This window comes from Danio rerio, chromosome 24 (assembly GCF_052040795.2).
Source record: "Danio rerio strain M-AB ecotype USA chromosome 24, GRCz13ab, whole genome shotgun sequence".
In the NCBI taxonomy this organism is placed as follows: Eukaryota; Metazoa; Chordata; class Actinopteri; order Cypriniformes; family Danionidae; genus Danio; species Danio rerio.
The window spans coordinates 25,573,815-25,599,448 of record NC_141044.1 but is presented as its reverse complement, the minus strand read 5'-3'; the positions used below and the strand labels follow the sequence as shown (position 1 = coordinate 25,599,448).

The following is a 25,634-nucleotide window of genomic DNA, read 5'->3' as shown; positions in this document are numbered from 1 at the left end:
ATTGTCTTCAGCATCATCCGCTTTGTACTGTACGGAATAAACTTGGATTTTGAATACTGTTAGTAACACTGTTACTGAATATTCTCACTTATTTAGTTTTTTACAGTTGTACTGTTTCCATTATAACAACTGATTTTAACATAATAATAATAGTAATAAAAATATTATTATTATTATTATTATTATTATTATTATTATTATTATTATTATTATTAATAATAATAACAATTGCAATAATAATAGTAATGGCAATAATAATAATAATAATAATATGTTGTTTTCAATCACATGATTCTGTTGACGCGTGGAATTTAGATGGTGGGCAGGAAGTTAAAAAAAGGAATGGGATACATAGAGGAAAGTCCTTATTTTTTCGATTTATATCGAATTTCAAAGAAGATATAGATAGAAAATAACCACATATGTTGGGTATGATCCTTATATTATAAAGAGGGTGGAGTTTTCTACTGAACTAAAAATGTATTTGCCTGTCATTGATGCGGTACATACTGTATGATTACGTTAGATGAAAAATACTATAGTAAATACTATAGTGTTTGAAAGCATACTATAAATAATTACTGGAATTAAACTGTTGTAGTACACTGTAGTAATACACAATTTATCCGTTTGGCTTCAGTTTTCTACACTATAATCACAATGCACCACAGTTTACATCCGGAAAGTATTCATAGCGCTTCACTTTTTCCAATTTTTTTTTAGGTTACAGCTTTATTTTTATAATGACAATTTGAAAAAATATTTTTTTGAAATTGTTGCAAATTTATTAAAAATAAAAAAACCTGAGAAATCACATGTACATAAATATTCACAGCCTTTGCTCAATACTTTGATGATGCACCTTTGGCAGCAATTACAGCCTCAAGTCTTTTTGAATGCCATAAGCTTGACACAGCAGGTGGCCAATCAGGTTGGATGAGAAGTGACAGTATGCAGTTATTTTCAGATCTCTTCTGAAATGTTCAATAGGATTTAGGTCTGGGCTCTGGTTGGGCCACTCAAGGACATTCACCAAGTTGTTTTGAAGCCACTCCCTTGAAATTTTGGAGGTTTGCTTTGAGTCATTTTTCTGCTGGATGATAGACCATCGCAACAGTCTGAGGTCAAGCGCACTCTGAAGCAGGTTTTCATTCAGGATGTCTCTGTACATTGCTGTTTTTTTTTCTTTCCCTCTATCCTGACTAATCTTCCAGTTCCTGTTGCTGAAATCCATTCCCACAGCATGATGCTGCTACCACCATTCTTCACTTGTCATGTTTACCAGCGAACAACCACCAGATGTCGCTGGTAAACACACACACACTTAGAACTACACTTTTCCTGGACTACAACTTCATACATGCTCTTCGCCCACACACCTGCTTTCTCATTTAGCTTGATTCACATTCACACCTGAGGACTTTCAGAGACTGATTACACACAGTATTTAAGCAGCACACACACTCATTCACAGGGCCGAGTCTTGTTTATCTGTAAGGTGACATTACAACGCGTTATCCTGGTCTTGTTTTCCCGTGTTTTGTTCTTAGCCCTGTTTATCCTTGTCATCCTGTTTAGCCGCCTGCCTTACGACCTATTGCCTGTTTACTGACTACGATTCTGGATTTTCTACATATATCTGTTTGCTCCCGTATTGACCACTGCTTGCCTGACTGTGAATAAACCTGCACATTGGATCCTACCTTCTGTTGTTGGTGTCACTCCCCGGCGTTACAGAAGACTCGGCCACAACATGGATCCAGCGGGTATTGCAATCATGCGTCTGCGTCAGGAAGCACGGTCCATTGAGGAGTACGTGGAGGAATTTATCGAACTGGCACACATAACATCCATGAGTGAGTTATGTTTGATGATATTCTTTCGTGGAGGACTTTCTGAGCCCCTTTATTCCATCATGCCTTTGCACGAACCCCATGGGACTTTAGAAAATTACATTGATCTGGCATTACAGATGAGTGGGTCCTCCTTCACTGTTGGCAAGGTGGAGGAAACCCCTAAATTTTTTTTGGAGGGGGGCAATAGACAGCAAGACCCGCCAGCTGCGGGGCTTGCAATCCCCTCTACTGACAATATTATGCTTGCATCTCCAGTACTCCTGTCCCCTGTTCACCAGCCTAGACCTCAGCCAGCTCACAAGATGGCCGACTCCAGTCCTCCAGCTCACAAGATGGCCGACTCCAGTCCTCCAGCTCACAAGATGGCCGACTCCAGTCCTCCAGCTCACAAGATGGCCGACTCCAGTCCTCCAGCTCACAAGATGGCCGACTCCAGTCCTCCAGCTCACAAGATGGCCGACTCCAGTCCTCCAGCTCACAAGATGGCCGACTCCAGTCCTCCAGCTCACAAGATGGCCGACTCCAGTCCTCCAGCTCACAAGATGGCCGACTCCAGTCCTCCAGCTCACAAGATGGCCGAATCCAGTCCTCCAGCTCACAAGATGGCCGACTCCAGTCCTCCAGTTCACAAGATGGCCGACTCCAGTCCTCCAGCTCACAAGATGGCCGACTCCAGTCCTCCAGCTCACAAGATGGCCGACTCCAGTCCTCCAGCTCACAAGATGGCCGAATCCAGTCCTCCAGCTCACAAGATGGCCGACTCCAGTCCTCCAGCTCACAAGATGGCCGACTCCAGTCCTCCAGCTCACAATGTGGTCACTACCAGCCCTCCAGCTCACAATGTGGTAAGCGCCAATCTGCCACCAGCTCACAAGATGGTTTCCTGTTCCTTGTCCGTTCCTGCCATAGTTCCTGTTTCAGTTCCTGAAATACCATCACCTGAGCCACCAGAATGGCCACCACCACCTGAGTTACCAGAGCTGATGCCACCACCAGAGCTATTACTGCCAGAGCTGCCACCGCCGCCTCCTGAGCTTCCTGATTGGCCTCCTGAGCTTCCTGAATGGCCGCCGCCGCCTGAGCTTCCTGAATGGCCGCCGCCGCCTGAGCTTCCTGAATGGCCGCCGCCTGCTGAACTTCCTGAAGGGCCGCCGCCTCCTGAGCTTCCTGAAGGGCCGCCGCCTCCTGAGCTTCCTGAATGGCCGCCGCCTCCTGAGCTTCCTGAATGGCCGCCGCCTCCTGAGCTTCCTGAATGGCCGCCGCCTCCTGAGCTTCCTGAATGGCCGCCGCCTCCTGAGCTTCCTGAATGGCCGCCGCCGACTGAGCTCCCTGAACGGCCGCCGCCGACTGAGCTCCCTGAACGGCCGCCGCCGCCTGAGCTTCCTGAACGGCCGCCGCCGCCTGAGCTTCCTGAACGGCCGCCGCCGCCTGAGCTTCCTGAATGGCCGCCGCCTGAGCTTTCTGAATGGCCGCCGCCTGCTGAACTTCCTGAATGGCCGCCGCCACCTAAGCTTCCTCAATGGTCGCAGTCTCATGATCCAGGCCCACCGCAGCTCCACGCTCCAGGCCCGCCGCAGCTCCACGCTCCAGGCCCGCCGCAGCTCCACGCTCCAGGCCCGCCGCAGCTCCACGCTCCAGGCCCGCCGCAGCTCCACGCTCCAGGCCCGCCGCAGCTCCACGCTCCAGGCCCGCCGCAGCTCCACGCTCCAGGCCCGCCGCAGCTCCACGCTCCAGGCCCGCCGCAGCTCCACGCTCCAGGCCCTCCGCAGCTCCACGCTCCAGGCCCTCCGCAGCTCCACGCTCCAGGCCCTCCGCAGCTCCACGCTCCAGGCCCTCCGCAGCTCCACGCTCCAGGCCCTCCGCAGCTCCACGCTCCAGGCCATCCGCTGCTCCACGCTCCAGGCCCTCCGCTGCTCCACGCTCCAGGCCCTCCGCAGCTCCACGCTCCAGGTACGCCCCCGCTGCATGGTCCTGGCCCTCCATCCCTTCCCCAGTTCCTCCTCCGCTCCACCTCCTGCCTGAACAGTATTAGGAGTGTCTGGAAGCCACTCCTTAGAGGGGGGGCTCTGTCATGTTTACCAGCGAACAACCACCAGATGTCGCTGGTAAACACACACACACTTAGAACTACACTTTTCCTGGACTACAACTTCATACATGCTCTTCGCCCACACACCTGCTTTCTCATTTAGCTTGATTCACATTCACACCTGAGGACTTTCAGAGACTGATTACACACAGTATTTAAGCAGCACACACACTCATTCACAGGGCCGAGTCTTGTTTATCTGTAAGGTGACATTACAACGCGTTATCCTGGTCTTGTTTTCCCGTGTTTTGTTCTTAGCCCTGTTTATCCTTGTCATCCTGTTTAGCCGCCTGCCTTACGACCTATTGCCTGTTTACTGACTACGATTCTGGATTTTCTACATATATCTGTTTGCTCCCGTATTGACCACTGCTTGCCTGACTGTGAATAAACCTGCACATTGGATCCTACCTTCTGTTGTTGGTGTCACTCCCCGGCGTTACAGAACTATAGGGATGGTATTAGCCTGGTGATAAGCTGTGCCTGGCTTTTTCCAAAAGTATTATTTGGAAATACGTATTATAATTATAATAATAATTATTATTATTTATAATGATAATAATAATAATAATAACAATAATAATAATAATAATAATAATAATAATAATAATAATAATAATTATTATTGTTATTATTATTGTTATTATTATTATTATTATTATTAGTAGTAGTAGTAGTAGTAGTAGTAGTAGTAGTATTGTTATTGCTATTATTATTAGTATTATTATTAAATAAACTGAATATTCACAGAGTGAAGACTAAAGTTATGATGGTAAAAATCAAACTTTATTGTTACAGAATTCAAGGTACATTTAATTGGTGTTTTAAATAGTAAAAAAAAATTGAAAGTATATTACAGTATTTACTACTATACTGAAGGCAAGGCCGAAGCTGACTTTTACAGATGTTTATTTATTAAAAAAAAACAAAAAAAAAAAACAGTTCAACCACACCAGGGTAATCCACAATCAGAGTCTGGAAAACAGGCCAAAAGGTCAATAATGATGATAGCTGTTCCAACCAGGCAAAAGGGCAATCCAAACGAGAAGACAAAAAGCCAGAGGTCATACATGTGGCAGACAACGAATAGCAATGTTAATGGAAATCTGTCTGTTAGACAGTAGAACCGGCAATAGTTTGTGAAGTGTGTTTTTTTATGGCCAGGCTCATATAGCTGTGTCCTATCTTTTTGGTTTCTGTTTTCACATTTCGGCAAATATCATATATATTATTCTGATTATCGGACATGTGTAATGTATTTTGTGGTTTAAACATCTTAAAAAGAATCATTTGATCTACAATGGATGATGGAGAACGACATGGTAGTCTGCATTGCAGTGGAGAGATCAGAGCTGCTGGATTTACATGTTAAATCATCAATAGAATAGGAATGGCGTAAATGTTCTTGTAACCTACACAGTGTTTATCTTACTAAAGCACATCATCTGATTATGCTTAAAAATTAGTATGTCTTCTATGAAATCAGTAAGTATTTATATGCAACATAGGCTCATTCAGAAAAATTATGGCGGTATAATGCTGTGCCTTTCATGCTTACCAGCTGACTGCTTACCTCTGTATGGATGGCTTTTCTGCTGTTATCAGTTTGCCCAGTTAGCTCGCCATGTACAATCTGTGCTTTTGAAAACACTAGTGGTTAGGTTTAGGGAAAGAGGAGGGTGGGTCAGTCGCTCAATTGGTCAGTCAGTCAGTCAAACAATCAGTCAACAGCAGCCTCTGGTGGACTTGCGGGAGAAATTTGAGATCTCAAAAAGCATACACAGCGGCCTCTGCTGGATTGGTGAAAGCCAAAACTGCAAAAAACTTTGCATATTTGGTGCTCTCCAGAAATGTATATAGAGGTACATTTTCAGAATGAGCCTGGGTTGTTTATATGTGTTTTAAATGTCTGAAACTGAAAATAAGTGTTATTTGTTTAAAAACAATAATATAGTTGATTAATAATGTGCTGTGAAAATCTTTCTCTGGATCAGTGCTAGCCATCAGGGAGAGCAGCTGATCACATGACACACTGAACGTTCCAATCACATCACTGTGATCGTAGGCTCCAGGGATCAGTCAAGACTGATCAGACTGGTGTGATTATTCCCATCAATGGGTTAATACATAATTATTATTTTATATAGAACTTGACAAGAAAAAATGCTTGGCAAAAATGTGATTTAACATACAAACCTTACATCAAATTCCTCCATCTTGCAAAAGCACTGCTATAAGGTTTAGCCTTGCTTTGCCTTGTTGTCTGTATCTGAATTTGGTATTGTTTTAGATTGTATAGTTTTTAGTAATCAAATCTCTGTTAGCAAATCTGGATTTCATTTCCCATGTAATGTCAAGCGTGATCCCAATGACTAAACACCCTCTGGCTCAGCATGCTACATTAACCACACCCAAAACTCACACTATTGGTTGAGCTGAGAAGTAACTGACATATCTGTGTGAGCCACCCTCAGTGTTTTGATGTGTTCTATGACACTTATAATGTCCTGGATGTCCATTTTTGTTATAAAATCCAATTGTTGTAATCTTTTTGTGAGGATTTTATAGGTGTTGTGTGCCAAATGTGCCCAAAATAATAATTAATTTTGTAAGCTGCTGTATGCAAAATGTATGTGTTTGAGCATATTTATTATTGCACAGGTGACATGCAAAAAGGCTGCTCTGAGGATTAAAAAAACTATATAATTTGACTGTCAAACAAAATATACACGTTTGCCTATATACCATCTGCCATGGGGAGTCTTTTTTTTTAACTTTGACAAGGATTCTTAATACTAATTAAATTGATATGACATTGTTATTAACCAATGATAATCTCTGTCTGTCTGTATGTTTTTTTTTAATACAAAGTGCTGTATGGAAAAAGCTGATTTTAATTGCTTGCAAAGGGGCCAGGCATTTCAGACTTGTCATTATTGCTTTAGCCTGATGCCTCCCCATTGCAGCGCATGACAGAACTGGGTTATCTGTAGGGTTTCAGGTTCATGCATTCTCCGAATTCACCATTTGTTAAATACATTCTCTTTTAAACGTTTGAAGCTTCAACTTTCATTTGCACAAGGCCTTGATTAAACTTGCATCACATACTGTAAAGGATTAAGTGTCAAAGAAATAAAGAAACTAACGGACTGAGTGTTGGCAAACAATAACTTTTGCTTTGTGCTGTTGTGTCTTATCTCTTTTATATTTTGTTTTATTGTTGATTGTTTTCCAAGATTTTTTTGAGAGATACTTGATTGATTGATTTGTTTATTGTTGGGTCTTTTGTAACATGTACTTGACTTCTGTAGTCATTTTGTCAGCTTAAACCTAGGCTCTTTCAACAGAGTGGCCGCCCACTTGTTCAGTGCATGTAACATCCCAGAAATGTTTTTGTTCGATTTATTTTTTCAATAGACATTTTAAAAGTTTGTTGTAGAGGCAGACCAGTAAGACATAAGGTGAATGACAACATTATAAACTTAGATTTACTGTAAAAATTTATTCAGGATTTGTGTAGCTCGATCGATAGAGTATTCAATCCCAGGGAACTTGCATATTGTTAAAATGCATGAAATGAGTAGTCTTAAATCATGTTCCAGAGCCTTTGTAATGTAATGTGTATTCATATAGCACATTCATTGCGTATGGTCATACACCCAAAGCGCTTCACAATCATGAGGGGGGGTCTCTGCACTGGTGGACCAATGTGTAGCATCCACTTGGATGATTCAACGGCAGACACAGGACAACAGTGCCAGTGTGCTCACCACACACCAGCTATTGATGGAGTGAAGAGACGGTGATAAGCCAATCCGATGGATAGGGAGGCCATGATTGGTAAGGGCTGATCGAGGGAATTTGGCCAGGACACCGGGGTTACACCCCTACTCTTTACTATGGAATTTCTAATGACCACAGATAGTCCAGACCTTAGTTTAACATCTCATCCGAAAAACGGCACTCACTGACAGTATAGTGTCCCCTTCACTATACTGGGGCATTAAGACTCACATATTATCCTCTACATTATTATGGTCTCCCTTTCTAGGTACTAACCAGCCCTACTTAGTATCAATGAGTAACTGGTCATGGGCTGCAGGGTGATATGGCTGTGGCCATAAGAAAATGCAAAATTGGAATGTTAATTGGAAATAAAAATATAATACCAAACTCTTATGTAAAAAGCTAATTCACTACCATCAGACTTTTCTACCAAAGTCATCAGCTAACGTTTTCACAATTTAAAATATGTTGTGTAATATTTTGCAGCAATTATAAAGGGACAATCATTAGCGAAATGTATTTTTTAATATTTATGAGTCTCCTTGATCTGTGTTGTAGCCCTGTTACTGCAGTAGCTGGTGTTGTCAGGAAAATTTCTCATGCACCTTTGTTTGTAGTGTGGTCCTGAAAAACTCAATTTAAAGGGCTAAATGGCCCTTACAATTACCCCTATGCCTTTACGCAAAAGAGAATTGGGACACCTACATGTAAATGTGCAAACCAAGGGGTAACAGTAAGGGAAGGGGTAGAATTGGGATTGGTCTTATAGTTTTATATAAATCATTTCAATGCGGGGATGTCATAGTCCCATAAACAATTTCTGCTTGATGTTAAACTATTTCCTACCTGTAACAAGAGGCAATTTAATCATAACTTGACTTTAAAACAGCTGTCATAACATTATTTATTAATATTTTGACTTTTTTGGATTCTCAGAAGCGATGGAAATTAAAAATGTAAAACAGGAAATACTTTAGGAGCCTTGTTATCGTTTACATCCCTTACAGTGGTCTATATATCAGTATTACCAAAATTTTTGGAGCTATTATTCCTAGTCCCCCTTGAAAGCTAAGTGGGGGCGGGCCAGGTTTGTACTTGAATAGGAAGTCTTCTAGAAAAGCTAAAGCCCCTTTTAAACTCGGGCCAAAGGTTCTGTTTGCATAACCATTTCCTTTAGCGATAATCCAGTCCAGTCAGCACAGAAACAGTTTAATTTTTGCAGTGTGATACTGATAACGGAACTCTGTATGATTGCAATACAAAAGTACCACTCATTGCCTTGGTAACATAAGTGTTATGTTATGCATCCTCTCATTATGGATAGTTTTGTTTTTGTGACTCATTTTTTCCTGATATTTACTTTGTTAAATAAGAGAGAGTTAATAAATAAACATTCATTTGTAATCATGCCGCTCTGGAACCTACCTGGCTGTTTTTAGAACTGTTCAGCATGATAGTGGAAAAGTGGCTAAGGTTTCTTTTGAAAGAGGCAGTAATGTAGAATATACTTTGGAGGATAAATTAAATGAGTCCCTACTTTCTGAGGTCATAAAAGAAAAGAGTAGGCATGTGACCCCAATATAGTGGCACCATTTTTCCACTAGCCATGATGGCTTTCTATCTAGTCTGACATGTACTTATTGTACTGATTAAAGTTATGCTGCAAATGCTATAAATGGAGCTCATAGCATATTGTTACATCCAGTATACTGTGAAAATTGTAAAATCAGTGTGAAATGCTGACTGTTTAGAATATAGGAATGCCACATTTGGTGCCTAAGCTTTCCATACATTAACTAGATGCTGTTTGGCAGATCTTTATATGGAAAAGAAGTGCTCCCCTCAATTGAACTGGCAGGAGAAGGCAATTAAAGTTTCTGCATTAAAGGCCTCCCTCTAATCAACAATTCTGGAACAAGTCCACTGAATCTAATTCCCAGCTAGACATGAATGAAAGGGTTTGTATCTTATTCAAGATCTCAGAATGAGTTATCCAAGACGCCCAGCAATGGCACGCATAGAGTCATTGGGCTTTGGCTGACTATAAGATATATTTTCTTGTTAAGATCCATTGGGATGAATGTCAGTGTTTATACTCTGGATGTTGCTGTAATGAGGATAATAATGCTGGTAGTTCAGTCTAGTGTATGTGTAACGTATGGATGTGCAGTCTTGTGGTAATTGTTATTGATTTAGCTGTGCCGTTTTACTGCGGTTGATACAATTGTTTTTGGTCGGCGTTAATTGTGTCTCATCTTTTATGGTAGCTTTATTAGATTTGGTAGGGTAATGCATGTTTTATTGAAGGACAACTCTGCCTGGAGGTCTGTGAAAATCTTTGTGTAACTAGGGTTTTCGAAATGGACACAGCTGTAAACAGCAGAAGGTGGTGGCTCAGTAGTTAGCATTGTCACCTCACAGCAAGAAGGTCACTGGTTTGAGTAAACTCCATTTCAAGGTGGAGTGTGCATGTTTCCCCCACAGTCAAGAGACATGTGATATAGGTAAATTGGTCATAGTGAATGAATGCGTGTATGAATGAGAGAGTGTATAGGTGTTTCCTAATGCTGGAAGGACATCTGTGGCACAAAACATATGCTGAAGTAATTGCTGATTCATTCTGCTGTGGCGACCCTTGATAAATCAGGGACTAAGCTGAAGCATAGTGTGTGAGTAATTCTGTGCGGTGTATTGATGGACCTGTTGTGATCCGAACACACTCATTGCGGTCAGTCAAGAGGATTGAGGCAAAGCAGCACCACAGATGGTTTAGTGCGTCAGGCCTGACTGCTTTTATGGTGTCAAGTATTTACAGGGAGAGAATGGCACAAATAGCTTTTAAAAGTACCAGGGCTGCACAAATAAATTAAATAGCATTTATTAAAATGCTGAATTTATTGAAGTGTGAAAGAGCGATGCGTTTAAATTAATATTATGTGAATCTGAATAAATTAAGATATAATTGATATAAATATAATACTACTGTATTTGTGTATGTATATTGTATCACAATTTTTATTTTCAATCGCTTATAAGCGATTACCCATACTTTAGATACTTTTTCTAAACTCTTAACACAGACTCACACCTACAAAACACAATTGGCCAAATGGATAATTTTCTTCTCAAAAATTCATTTTGTTAAATATACTAACTTTTCATTTCAAAACAGAACACATCTTTCTCTGCACACACTAATTTACCAAAACACTGGAAATCTGGCTCAAAATTAAATTATTCTGTCAAAGAATAGTACTTGTTTTCACTTCAGAAGGTTTATGCAAAGTATTGTTGACATTACAAAACTGCAGAGACTTTTGTATTTCATCTTTACAGGTATTTGCATGCAAAACATGCAATCCACTGTTTTAACACTAAGTTTCTTGATTGGCAACTGTATGTCCACATGTACAGTAATGTTCACATTCAAAAGCATTTCAGTTAAAAAACAAATATGTTTTTTTCCTTTACTGTTTTTTACTTTATTTTTTCCCTTTACTGTTTACTACAGGAGGTACAGTGGCAACACGTTATGATACAATTAAAAAGTTTTACAGTATTTCTAATGCTGTGTTCACACCAGATGCGGTTTGTGTGGATAAATTGCGCTATTCACGCGTAAATAGATGAGTGTACATTTGGAGTTTACTCGCTTCTTTCACCCAGCTCCGTGAGTTCATCAACTCCTCTAGAAACTATACCTGGGTGTTGGAGGCTTTCAGCAGTGCTTCCGACCGAGCCCAGTCAAGTTTGATCAACGGTTCTCTGGTGTCGGAAGGAAGATTTGCTCCCTGGAGCACCAACAACTGGAGCTACGTCACAAGCACGGCCCTACAAGAGAAAGCTCCTGATTGGTTGACGCAATTCGCGCTGTTTCATTCTCGCACATCGCGTCGCAGGATATCTATTCGCGCCATTGCATTGACTTAACATGTAAATCACTCTCACTTGAAGCTTCTTCCGTGTCTGGTGTGAACGCAGCATTACAGTGCACTAGATATCCATGAAACACTCAAGAGTAAAATAAAATAATAATAATAATAATAATAATTATTATTATTATTATTATTATTATTATCATCACTATCATTATCATTATTATTATTATTATTATTATTATTATTATTACTAGAAGTAGTAGTAGTTTTTCAAGAATTGTTAATAACATACATTTCACATTTATTTGCAATACATGTTATTATGATCTTGATAATGCTTATTAATGTTATCATATTATTGTTTTCAATATTGTTAATATTAATATTGTTTTTGTTGTAATATCACAACAATATATATTCATCATGATCAGAGTCATTAGACAGAGATCTGACTGGAGGGAAAATCTAAATATTTAAATGAATATCTCATTATAATATAAGCTGTTTCCATCATACCAGATGACAATTAGTAAATCTCCCATAATGCACCGCTATTGCCTCATTTTGACACTTACGTGTATCCCAGTATGCATTTGTCTCTGGCCGTGTGTTCATCTGCACTCGCCAACAGGTTGCAATTAAAAGCCTTGTCACAGGTCTGCAGGCCCCTCAATCATGCCGGTACTTCTGGCCGCCCGGTTTTCTGGCGTCTAGCTCCGGCGCATCCATCTGAACAGAAGGTGTGTGACAGCATCTCGAGCTCAAATCCGTTAGGCCACGAAGTTCGTTGTGTGTTAAAGCCTTCTGGAAATCAAATCGCAGGCCATAAGGAGTGGAAGCGATTTGTTGGTGTGATGAAGTGTTTTTGAGAGACAGGCTATTTCAAATATTGGCCTGATGTAAACTAACCAACATTACACAACAGTTGACTCACGTTCGATTAGCTGAGCGACACCACAAGAGATGTAACTGAATAGAAACGATTTAAACCGTGCCACTGAGTTGACACTTTGACGTCATTTTCTCTCGTGTTGACAAAGCAGCCACGACAAAAGAGAAACGTTCCTATTGAATCATTTCAGCATTTAATTTCAGACGTATTCACACGGGCTGCTTCCGCACACGATTATATAAGTTGCTTTTGATTATTAGAACCATCTCGCATTCAAACAAGTCAACATTTTTATTATTCAGATGCCAGACTCATGCATTATTTAACATGGAGAATGTGTATAAACAAGCTGCGGAGGAAAAAAAAAACATTTTCGTCAGCAGTGAACTGTCTTCCATCACTTCACTTTTGAAATGCTTGGTCTCAAATGTTCATAAGTTCACAAGAAGTAATGTTTCCCCAAGCGCTCCAGCGCTAAATGTCCTCATGGGGTTTGAATAAGGGCCTTTCGCTAAACTTGCTGCAGAACTTGCTGTACGTGTGGAATTTGCCATCCCACTATTTCTGAGAAAAGCCTCACGATTTTTGAGGTTGATACAGCATACTGCAGGCATAATCCTGCTTATCACATGAAATGAATAGGAACGCTTTCTTTCTGTCAGCAGAGTCGTGTCTGCAGATAACAAAAGGTGTGTCATGTGATTAGCTGATGTGAGTTTTATTAAAGCTTTGATTCTGATTCCTTAACAGTTCCGTACATTTAATTATTTGCAATAAATCAAACTAATTACTATTGTATTTAAGTACATTGTTTTGGATTTAGTCAATAACATCCATGTGAAAAAACTACGATTTGATTATAGCCATATTAATGTCAAGGCAAACTCGGTGAACTGTGGCAAATGCGACTGCTGTTGTCACGTAATGACAAAACCAATATTTTAATTATTAGTATGATTTTTATTTGAGCACCCATTAAGGTTAACTATGGCTGATCTGAATGTAACTGGGTGGGTATGGGCCTTGAAGTCTAGAAAATTGAAAGAAATTATCTAGGGGGCAATTTTAAGCATTTGGAGTGTATAAATAAAAATTATTTAACTCAATCTATAAACTCTTAATACATATATTTCATATATACAGATGAAGTCAGAATTATTAGCCCCCTGTTTATTTTTCCCCAATTTCTATTTAACAGAGAGAAGATTTCAACCCAGGCTCATTGTGGAAACGTAGTCCCGCGGACGTTTCTGGAGACCGCAGAATACGTCCCGGCGGGTACGTACGGCTGCAGTTTTTGTTTTTGCGAATCCGCGAGAGGCCGCTGTTGTGCGCTTTTTTCGCATTTCAGACGCCTCTCGCGAGTGCAGTTCGCGCCCGTGCTGTTCTCGCGTGAACCCACCAGAGGCCACTGTCTGACTGACCAGATGATTGACTGCGAGACCGGCCAATCGGCTGACCCGCCCTCCCCCTTCCCTGAACCCAACCAATTTTACCGATTGACCCGCTTCCATAAACCCGACCAACAGTTTACAAAAGCCGTCCAGAAAAATAAAAGCCCTGATTTTTTTTTTCTACCGCATTTTCGTATTTCACCGGATTCTCACCCTGTTACGAAACTCTTTCACTTAATTTTTGGGATTCTGTTTTTGTCTTACCTGATTGCTGGAACCGCTCTTCCCCGGACTCGAAATCAGTCGCCGTGGTCAACTCCTCTCTGCATCTCGAGCCTGCAGACGTACACGGTGAGCTGAGTGGACAAACGGGTTGCAGTGGGGAAGACCCTCCACAAGGAGGTAAGCGGCCGGCTGGCCGGCCGGCAGGCAAGCGTGAAAGGGAACAGCGTCACACCGCCCCGCAGCGTTCGCTTGAAAAAAATAAAGGACGTCTCCAGAAACGTTCGCGGGACTATGTTTTCAGAATGAGCTTGGGTTGGAAGATTTTTTTCAACACATTTCTAAACATAATAGTTTTAATAACTCATTTCTAATGACTGATTTATTTTATCTTTGCCATGATGACAGTAAATAATATTTGACTGGATAATTTTCAAGACATTTCTATACAGCTTAAAGTGACATTTTAAAGGCTTAACTAGATTAATTACGTTAACTAGGCAGGTTAGGCTAATTAGGCAAGTTATTGTATAATAATGGTTTCTTCTGTAGACTATTGAAAAATATATAGCTTAAAGGGCTTAAATATAAAGCTTAAAGGGCTTAAATATATAGCTTAAAAGGCTTAATTTTTTATAGCTTAAAATTAGCTATAATAATGTTGTCCTTAAAATTATGTTTAAAAAATTTATAACTACTTTATTCTAGTCGACATAAAACAAATAAGACTTTCTCCAGAAGTAAAAATATTATCAGACATACTGTAAAAATAGCTCTGTTAAACATCATTTGGGAAATATTTAAAACGAAAAAAAAAAATTAATAATAATAATAATTCTGTATAAAATATATAATTTTTTTTAATGAGCTGAGATCTTATTTGTCTTTGTCTTCAAAAGATTTGAATTACTCTTATACAGAAAACTGGAATTTCAAGAGTTCACACTTAGCTGATGATAGATAATAAAGCTTGTTTGGCATGCTGTCCCAGAAGAGAGCCCCGAGCTTATAAGATCCTTAAGCTCTGGGCACCCTCCTGTTGGCAGGGTGAAAGGAAAGTTTGAGCTCAGGAAGTTCTCAGTGAACTCCCCCGGCTTATTAATGGCTAATGACAGATTATGGGGATAGCTATAGTGCTTACTAAGAGCTCATCTACAGTGCAAATTTGATATGGTCAAATTACTTATGTTACGTGTTTTTGGATTGTGGGAGGAAACCGGGGAACTCAGGGAAAACCAATCCGAGCGAGAGAAAGTGCAAGCTCCAATTAAAAAATGTTAAATGTTCCATTAAGGACTTTTAACCAGGGATGTTTGCACTGTGCTAATCACTGGGCCGCTGTGTCATCCAATCTAGAAAAAGGAGGGAGGAGTAGGGGTGGGAGGGGAGATTCTTCAAGAGGAAGATGCTGAAAATAAAAAACGTATTTACAGTGAGTTAGGAATTGTCTGATTGGTGAATCATGTGATAGCTAATGCGGGACTAGATGTGGACAATTATAGCACATGATCCTCTCAAAATTTGTTTAAAAATAAACTTCACATCACATAAAACAAGTAATGTTTCCATCCAATGAGTCAAAGAAAACAAAATTTTAACTTCCAGATTAACTGGTGCCAAATATATAGATATATAAAAATGGAATTTGCTGAGGTAGGAGAAACCACTGTGGGCCTTTTATAGTTGCGTTTCATGCAATGAATTCATAACGCATTCACATTTTTTCTTATCCTTTACTCACACTTTCAAAATGTATGCGTATGCTGGCATTCCATTAAACTTTTTTATGTTCCAAAATATTCCAAAATGCACATATAAACAGGTGGATGTAAATATAGCTATTGTGATGTTGCTGCCCATCCTCTCTTTTGAAGTTCCTCACCTTGAAGTTCTCCTTATTTCACCTTCATCTTCCACTCTATTCATCATCCTCTCATTTATTGTTGTTTATTGTCAGATTGTTGTTGCATGATCATCTACTTCCAGTGCTCTTTCAGAACCTGTCTAGTCCAGTCATGTTTTGTTATTTTTGCCCCTGGTCAGTTTGACTTTTTTTATTTTTATTTTTTTTTTCGTTAGCAAGCTCTAGTCCTATTTTGTTTTGGTTTTTAATGCTTGGCTGCTTTTCTTCCCCGAGCTCTGCGGCCTATGCACAAGCTGAATATTAATATCTTGCAAAATAACTACAAAAATATTAGGTATTTTTGCCATGGCGAAGACGAAATAAATGATTTATTAGTTATTAAAAATATTATGTTTGAAAAGTGATCGCCTCTATATTAAAAATACTTGAACATTTTTTTAAATAATTAAAATTTCACAGGATTGCAGTGTATAATAATAATGAAACCAGCGTGGACATTTCAGCAAGACAATGTTCCAACAGTGTAAATATGTTTATGGTTCTGTGGGTTTTGTCTATCCATCTGATCTTTATTTTGCATTTTCTATTGGATTCATGTCAGGTGATTGGCTGGGCCATTTTACAGCTTGCTTTTCTTTCTCTGAAACCATTTGAGAGTTTCCTTGGCTGTGTTGTGGATCATTGTCTTGCTGAAATGTCCACTCTGGTTTCATCTTCATCATCCTGATAATGTAGATGCTGGACTGAAGTGGCTTATATTCATTTACAATGAGAAAAGGCACTACTGAGAGTTTTCAGCTGCTGTTTGGACATTCACTGCCTTTCTACACCTTCCTTTCTTCATGTGTTCAATTCTTTTTCCCTGCTTCATTTAATTGTATTACACATAGCTTCATTTGTAAACTAATTACTGTAGATTTGTTTTCTTTTTATGCTGTATATGGATTTATTTGGTCATTGTCAACATCTGGTGTTTAGATAGAGACAGACAGACAGACAGACAGACAGACAGGCAGACAGATAGACAGATAGATAGATAGATAGATAGATAGATAGATAGATAGATAGATAGATAGATAGATAGATAGATAGATAGATAGATAGATAGATAGATAGATAGATAGATAGATAGATAGAAGATCGTTGGGTCGCTGGTTCGATCCTTGGCTCAGTTGGCGTTTCTGTGTGGAGTTTGCATGTTCTCCCTGCGTTTCTGTGGGTTCCCTTCGGGTGCTCCGGTTTCCCTCACATTCCACAGATATGCGATACAAGAGAATTGGGTAAGCTAAATTATCTGTAGTGTATGAGTGTGTGTGTGTGAATGTGTGTGTGGATGTTTCCCAGGGATGGTTTGCGGCTGGAAGGGCATCCGCTGCGTAAAAATGTGCTAGAGAAGTTGGCGGTTCATTCTGCTGTGGCGACCCCGGATTAATAAAGAGACTTAGCCAAAAAGAAAATGAATTAATTAATAAACAAGAAGACAGAATCCATAAACAGCTCTGTATATACTGCATATAATCTTTTATGAGCTCAGGATTAACATGAAAAAGTCTTCTATGCAGCATTTTCACACACACGCTAATGAAATTCTTCTCCATCCTCGTCTGCTTCCAGAAATGACCTGGACATCTTCCTTGCTGTTTATAGTTTACACAGTACCTTGCTCCCCTCGGTCCTTGAACAAGGACACACGCTGTAAATATCCACCGCCACTCCAATGTCACCCCAGCCGCTTGCACTTTTTTAGATATATATTCCCAATTCCAGCCGTTGGAAACATTGAATGAATAAATGCCTGTGATTGTCTGCCAATGGGGGACAACGGTGGGCAGCAGAAGTGTTTGCCATTGGGGGTAGGACGTTTTTCTGGTAAACACATTGGGTTTTTTTGTTTTTTTCCTCCCCTTGACACCACATGCAACGATCTACTGCTGATAAATGGACTTTTTTCGATGCAGGAAACCCTCTAACAGTTTGTCAGGCTGCCGCAGCAGAGGATCATGGGTCACAGCATGCTATGCCTGAAGGCGTCTATACAGTAGATGGGCAGTCAACCGAAACAGAGCCGATTTTAGACCCGTCCCTATTTTCTCCCTTGCTTTCACTCTGTTTTTCCATTCTATAGTCCATGCAGGCATCGATCAGGAGCCAGGAAATCCAATATTCTGCACCGTTCTCACTCCCACCATGTGGCTGTGCTGCGTTATTTGCATTCTTTTTCAGTATGAATGGGAAATCTTTATAATAATGATGATCCAAAGGGTGGGAAGCATTATCCCGCTTAACCTTTGATTCCAGATCTGGGAGAGTGGGAAAACAAATCTGCATTCGTGTGAAGCGATGACCTCAGTTCACCCCCACACTGCTGTATTTTCCTGACAGAGACGTTGTGTTGTTATGAGATGAGAGTTGTTGCGGGCTATGCAATTATATTCTTACATCTCAATTCTAGTGTATGAAATGGGGAGGGGAAAAAACTCCAAAGCGTTAATCGCAAACTGTTTATCACATGGCATTTATGGTGTGAAAATGAGCTTGGGTTGTTTCTGGAATGTAATGCTTGGTTCAGATTTTATTAAAGTTTTTTTTCAGTGTGTCAGATTGACTACTAAATGGACAAGAGACATGCTGGACTGCATATTGTTTTCCAGTCAGACATTGCTTGTTGTTTTTAAGCATGTTCATGATGTCACTAAGTTTGTCCCGATCATTTTTTTTGCCCTAGATTCCGAGTCATTTGATTTTTAGTATCTACTGATACCAAAACTCAATCAAATACTTCCATAATACATAAAAAATAATAAAGATCCAGGATGTTCCTTATTCATTCATTCATTTTCTTTTCCACTTAGTCCCTTTATTAATCTGGGGTCGTTAGAGCAGAATCATCCTTCCGTTATCACACAATATGTTTTTCACCTGCTTAGTTTTACTTACGGTTATTTTTGTTAATATGATTTAATTATCATTTTTTTACAACAACATTGCTTTAATATGAGATTAACTCTCCATTTATGTGTAGTTAATCTACACGATCTCACAGCAATTCATAACTTTTTAATTTAGTGGCTATTTCGTATGAATTCGTACAATCTAATTCGTACAATTTAGTATAATTTGCTCATCCCCCTATGACGGCCTCCTTTTTAAAATCATATATTTTTGTACATCTGAACTCGTACAAATTCATACAAAATAGCCACTAAACTGACAAAACATAAAATAGTCACGTTTCCTTGTGAGTTCAGGCTGGTAAATTGTGTTTTTTATTCATATAATCATATTGGGAGTTAGTTGCACAACCATCAGACGGAGGGATTTCCACCTACTGTATGCCCCTGCTGTACCCAAAAACGTACCAACCCTTTATTATTGTGACTGTTACACCTCTGGAAACCATATAAAGTATGCATCCCCCAGTGAGTGCTGGGAAGAGAGTAAAAGAAACTGAACCACAAAAACTCTGGGGTCGGTCAGTTTAAACATATATCATTTCAAATGCACTTGGTGTGCATCAAACAATCCTGGAAAAAACATTGTTACTTTGTACAATGGTGTTTTAAATGAGGTTGTGGGAGTAACTGTAATTCTAACTGTGTTCTTTTTCTTTTTTTCAGTTCAGCCGATGAGCAGTTTCGCTGGAATACCCAAGGTAAATGTCTCTCTGCTTCTTTTTTTATTTTTGTAATTATTTTTCAAATTTTGCTCTAAGGCATTTGTCTTGCTTTTTTTGTGAACACATTCATAACCATACTGAATTAGCTCTGCTGCAGCATGCAGGATCATTGCATCATCTTGAATTTCACAGTTGGGAAAAAAAAACTATTGTAAAACATTGCAGACACATTTTATGTTATTTTTTTAGTTTGCATAGATGTAGTTTTAAACATGCATAGCTTATATGTAAAACTAAATATACTGTACACAGCTATTTTCAACCAAAATCTCAGTTTCTGTGGTTTTATTGGGTGTTGTGTTTGAGTAAAATGTCAATAAGTGTTTTATTCTATATAAAATATATAATTTCTTCCAAAACTGAAATAAAGATATTGTCATTTGAAACTTTTTTCTTTCAGATAATGACAGTTGGTCAGAATAACACATTTCCATGTGTTGTTTTTGAAAATTGGGTTATCAAAAATTGATTTCTAAAGTTTGGTATTGTGTTATCTAAAAAACAGGTCTTTGTTTTTCTTTCATTCATGAAATAATCTAAATAGCTATATAATTATGTGTTTGAGCAAACATATATATATTTTTTACAATTATTTTGTAAACTGCAGATAATATGTTTTTCTAATTTAAAATATGTCCTTAATAAAATTATTATTATTATAATTATAATAATAATAATAATAATTCTTCTTCTTTTTCTTCTTCTCCTTCTTCTTCTTCTTCTTCTTCTTCTTCTTCTTCTTCTTCTTCTTCTTCTTCTTATTCTTATTATTATTATTATTATTATTATTATTATTATTATTATTCAAACACCAAAATACTTTATATTTTATATTCAGAATTGTATAATTATATATTTTTATATTAACCAATATTTAACCTCAGCAGTGTTTAATTTAAAGTAGCTTTAATTTTCAGTATAATAAAAAAGTTTTATTTTGATAAATAGTCTAAATAATTAATTTTAACAAAATAAATGTTTATTTTTTTGTAAAAAATTGAAAGTTATTATCTGATCTTTAATAGATTACATTTTCGTCAAACACGTAAAAACAATCAAGTGAAACTGAGAATGTGTGTGTCTGTGTATGTATGTATGTATGTATGTATGTATGTATATATATATATATATATATATATATATATATATATATATATATATATATGAGCAACATCACACCCGTAGCAGTGTAATACGGCTGTATATCGGCACTGGTGAAGATATACAGTCATATTAAAACAAACACTACAAGATTACTGTGGTATGAATACAGCACTACAACATAGAAAAAAGAGAGAGAGATCGAATTAGAATGTCACTTACCTGTTTTATAATGATTTGATCAGCTACAGTTTGAAATTCACGCTAAGTTTTTCTCCCGCAAGGATATATTAAGCAGTCTCTGTCGCCATGTTGTGCGAATGTCAACCATCTTTGCACTGCTCAGTATGCCGCTGATGGCTGCCAACAAGCTGTATTTCCAAAATTAGAAATATTTAAAATAGATACTATCCATATAAATAAGCTGCATAGTTGCAATCTAAATGCCTACATTCTCACCAAAAAAACTAAAAAAGTACATTATGTTGTCCAACAGCTGCAACATTTGTCATTGTAGTGAGTTTATTGACTCTATAAGATCTGTCACTCTATGTGGCCGAAGTAATAAACAAGGGTGAAGAGGCTGTACGAGTGCTATTCACTAGTTATACACACACTAGTAATATACACACTAGGGATATACAGAACTATAGACTATTTTCATGTATCTATTGTGATTAAATCGTAATCACAGCTCTAGTACTGTATGTTTGCTTTAATCATCTTTAACCCAACACATTTGTCCCACTCTTATCCATCTAAAGTGAGACGATTCCCAGCTTAGCATCCTTCTCTCTAGCCGTATGTGTGCTGCTCTAGTTCAGGGGTTAATCTTTGTCTTAGGGAGCTTGTGTAACTCTTTATCCCTTGGCAAATGACCACACACTGGCACTAGAAGAGTTGACAGTCAGATCTGAAACAGAACAAGAATCACGGCGGTTAACAAGGTCAGACAAACAGCCAATTAAGTTCAATCTTAGCCTGTTTGGATGTTTAGTGAGCTGATGATCAGAGAAGGTCAGAATCCGAGTATAACGAATGAAGCTTCAGGAAGTGGCTTTGGTGTAAATGCGATTAACCTCCCCTTTGTTTGTTTTTCCAGATGGACAAAAAGACATCGAGGATGAGCTAAACACAGGTTTGGAGCTGGTGGATTCATGTATCCGCTCCCTGCAGGAGTCCGGGATCTTAGATCATCAGGAATACGTCACAACTGATAGTGAGTAGATTCTACATTCGCTTATTTGGCTGTTTTGGAGAGCCTGAGTATGTTTGGGTTGTCCATTAAAGAGACATAAGCCTAATCCTACCAATTAGCAAAGAGATTTTGACCATTGATTTTGATCTTAGAACTGGACTACTTGGCTGAGAGTCACACTATTGATGTTTGAAAGGAGAGCATTAGCTGACCTTCATGTTAACAGGCCAGAATATATACAGTTGAAGAATTACACTCCTGAATTATTAGCCACCCTGTATATTTTTTTCCCCAATTTCTGTTTACCGGAAAGAAGATTTTTTTTAACACTTTTCTAGACATAATAGTTTTTATAACTCATTTTTTATAACTGATTTCTTTTGATGTCTTTTGATGGCCTGAGTGCTGTCGTAATAATTTGGGTAGTTACACTGAAATGGGTTTACTACGAGGCGTGGGATGCCTGACACCAATGAAACACTAAATATAAACAGTTCAATAAATGATGACCTTTCCCGGAAGTGTAAACAATGGTAGAATTTATTTACAAAGGTGATGCTAAAAAACATCCAGTGTAAAGTACATGTACAGTGACCCACTTCCCAAAAAGATATGTACAAGAAAAATAGCAAAAATGTACAAAGTACTGTATCACAATAACAAAACAAAATACGAAGACTTACAGTTGAAGTCAGAATTATTAGCCCCCCTGAATTATTAGCCCCCCTGTAATTTCTGTTTAAAAGAGGAAAGATGTTCTCAACACATTTCTAAACATAAAAGTTTTAATTCATTTATAATAACTGATTTATTTTATCTTTGCCATGATGACAGTAAACAATATTTTACTATAATATGTTTGATGGCACTTCTATACAGCTTAAAGTTATATTTAAATAGATTAATTAGGTTAACTAGGCAGGTTAGGGTAGGCAAGTTATTATACTGTAAAACAATGGTTTGTTCTGTAGACTATCAAAAAAAAAAAGCTTAAAGGGGCTAATAATTTTGTCTCTAAAATGATTTTTAAAAAATTAAAAACTGCTTTTAATCTAATCGAAATGAGATAAATAAGAATTTCTCCAGAGGAAAAAATATTATCAGACATACTGTATAGATTCCATTGCCCTGTTAATCATCATTTGGGAAATATTTAAAAAATAAAACAAAAATTCAAAGAGTGGCTAATAATTCTGACTTCAATTGTATATACAACTTAAAAACAAGCTAACACTACATCCACAATATGTAATAAAGTATCCAACACAAAAAGAATTGCTCACAGTTCTGCCACAAGTTTTTTAGGTGTCAGTTTTAGTATTGTTGGCTTTTAAGATGTCTATTAGCTCGAGTGCTTCAAAACAGTGGCAAAATTCACGTTTAGAAGAAATAAAACTTATATAAACATGTAAAGCTTGTAGTTTATCACTTCAACCTATTCCACCTGTTTTATGCTTGTCACTTCATACTACTGTTTTTCATCACATCATAACTAATCAAATTGCCTCTCTAGTATCGGACATGCTCCGCCCTCTTCAAGACATATCTCATTTGCTTTTCATTTGATGCACTTGAGCTCAAAAACTCTCACTGGCAGAGTGGTGATTAAACAAAACATTATTACAGTAGCTGTTTTTTGTTTGTTTTTTTTTTAAGAGGAGGAGTTACAGTATGTCCCTGTACAGCATGTTTTGGTTAAGATTACATCAAACATCAAATAGAAAAATGCTAATTTCAAAGTACTTCATGGGACCTTTAAAGAGGCTAATAATTTTGACCTTATTTATTTTTATTTTTTTAAATGAAATTTGTTTTTTATTGTAGCTAAAATAAAACAAATAACACTTTCTACAGAAGAAAGAATATTATAGGGAATACTGTGAAAATGTCCTTGCTCTGTTAAACATTCATTCATTCATTTTTCTTCAGCTTAGTCCCTTAATTATCAGTGGTTGCCACAATGGAATGAACCGCCAACTATTGCAGCATATGTTTCACTCAGCAGATGCACTTCCAGTTGCAACCCAGTACTGGAAAACAACTATACAGTCTCACATTTACACACACACTAATACACTACAGCCAATTTAGTAGGACTGTGTAGGACTGTGGGGGAAACCGGAGCACCCAGAGGAAACCCACACGAACACGGGAAGAACATGCAAACTCCACACAGAAACGCCAACTGGTCCAGCCAGGACTCAACCAGTGAGCTTCTTGCTGTGAGGCGACAGTGCTAACCAATGAGCCACTATGCCGTCCTCTGTTAAACATTATTTGGGAAATTTTTGAAAAATAAATCACAGGAGGGCTAAACATTTTAACTTTGAGTTTATAAGGATGTGGAGTTGTGTAGGTTTAATGCATAGCTTACTAAACACTGACAATGCATCAGTGTTGTTTCAATATATTGTATTAATGTTTTAATTAGCTTTTTTTATGTTAGTTTAAGTTTTAGTGTTGTGCTTATTGTGCTTTTGTTTATACAGTTTTTATAGATTGTATTTCAAGAAACATTTTCTGTATTTATTTATTTATTTTATTTATTTTTTTGATTTAACTAGAATAACCCTGCTATGCATATGATAACTGGTGCATGAAGTAATCTAGGGCTAGTTATTGCAATGATATGAAAGTATTTCCAGGCAGAGCCTTTCGGCAAAAATAAATAAATAAACTCCATTTACAGAGAGTGTCGAGGCTCTTCATAATAGCAGAACATTTCTTATCTTAAAATGGCACAGTCGTTCTAATTGAGTTTGGAAAGATATCTTGGTTCTTTCCTCTCGCAAGGTACATACAATATGAGCTCTTTTTTGATATGTTGTCAGTGTCAAAACTTACTGTTGCTTATAATGCCTGAGAATTGTAAAATCAATAACCTTTTTTTTTGCCGAAGAGTATTTAGTTTTTTTTTTTCACAGTTTCATTGAGCAACACAGTGGAATAAATGCAATATAATAATAATAATAATAATAATAATAATAATAATAATAATAATAATAATAATAATAATAATAATAATAATAACAATAATAATAATAATAATAATAATAATAATAATAATAATAATAATAATAAATATTTCCATACGGACTTGATCAGGATCAATGTTTTTGGATGAACATAATTTCATAAATATGTAATAATAATAATAATAATAATAATAATAATAATAATAATAATAATATGAATATGAATATGAATATGAATATTAATATTAATATGAATATTAATAATAATAATGATAATAATGATAATAATAATAATAATAATAATAATAATAATGATAATAATATTATTGATAACAATAATAATAATAATAAGAAGAAGAATATAAAGAAGAAGAAGAATAAGCAGAAGAAGAAGAACACCAACAACAACAACAACAAAACTTTATTATTATTATTATTATTATTATTTTTATTATTATTAAATAAAACCAATAATAATAATAATAATAATAATAATAATAACAATATCTTTATAAGGATTTGATCAGGATCAATATTTTTTGATCAACAAAATTGAATAACAATAACAATAACAACAACAATAATAATAATAATAATAATAATAATTATTATTATTATTATTGTTGTTGTTGTTGTTGTTGTTGTTATTATTATTACTATTATTATTATTATTATTATTATTATTATTATTATTATTATTATT

General features: G+C 37.5%; 1 protein-coding gene across 9 annotated transcripts in view; it reads left to right on the top strand.

Annotated features, from left to right (window-relative positions):
* Positions 1-25,634, top strand: part of ctnnd2a (catenin (cadherin-associated protein), delta 2a) — a 640,689-nt gene that overhangs the window by 231,315 nt on the left and 383,740 nt on the right. For all 9 annotated transcript variants that reach the window (XM_087309485.1, XM_087309483.1, XM_087309489.1 and 6 more), the window contains 2 exons: positions 19,599-19,633; positions 21,861-21,977. In XM_087309485.1, the coding sequence (XP_087165611.1) occupies positions 19,599-19,633; positions 21,861-21,977 (152 nt within the window). The remainder of the gene's footprint in view (positions 1-19,598; positions 19,634-21,860; positions 21,978-25,634) is intronic.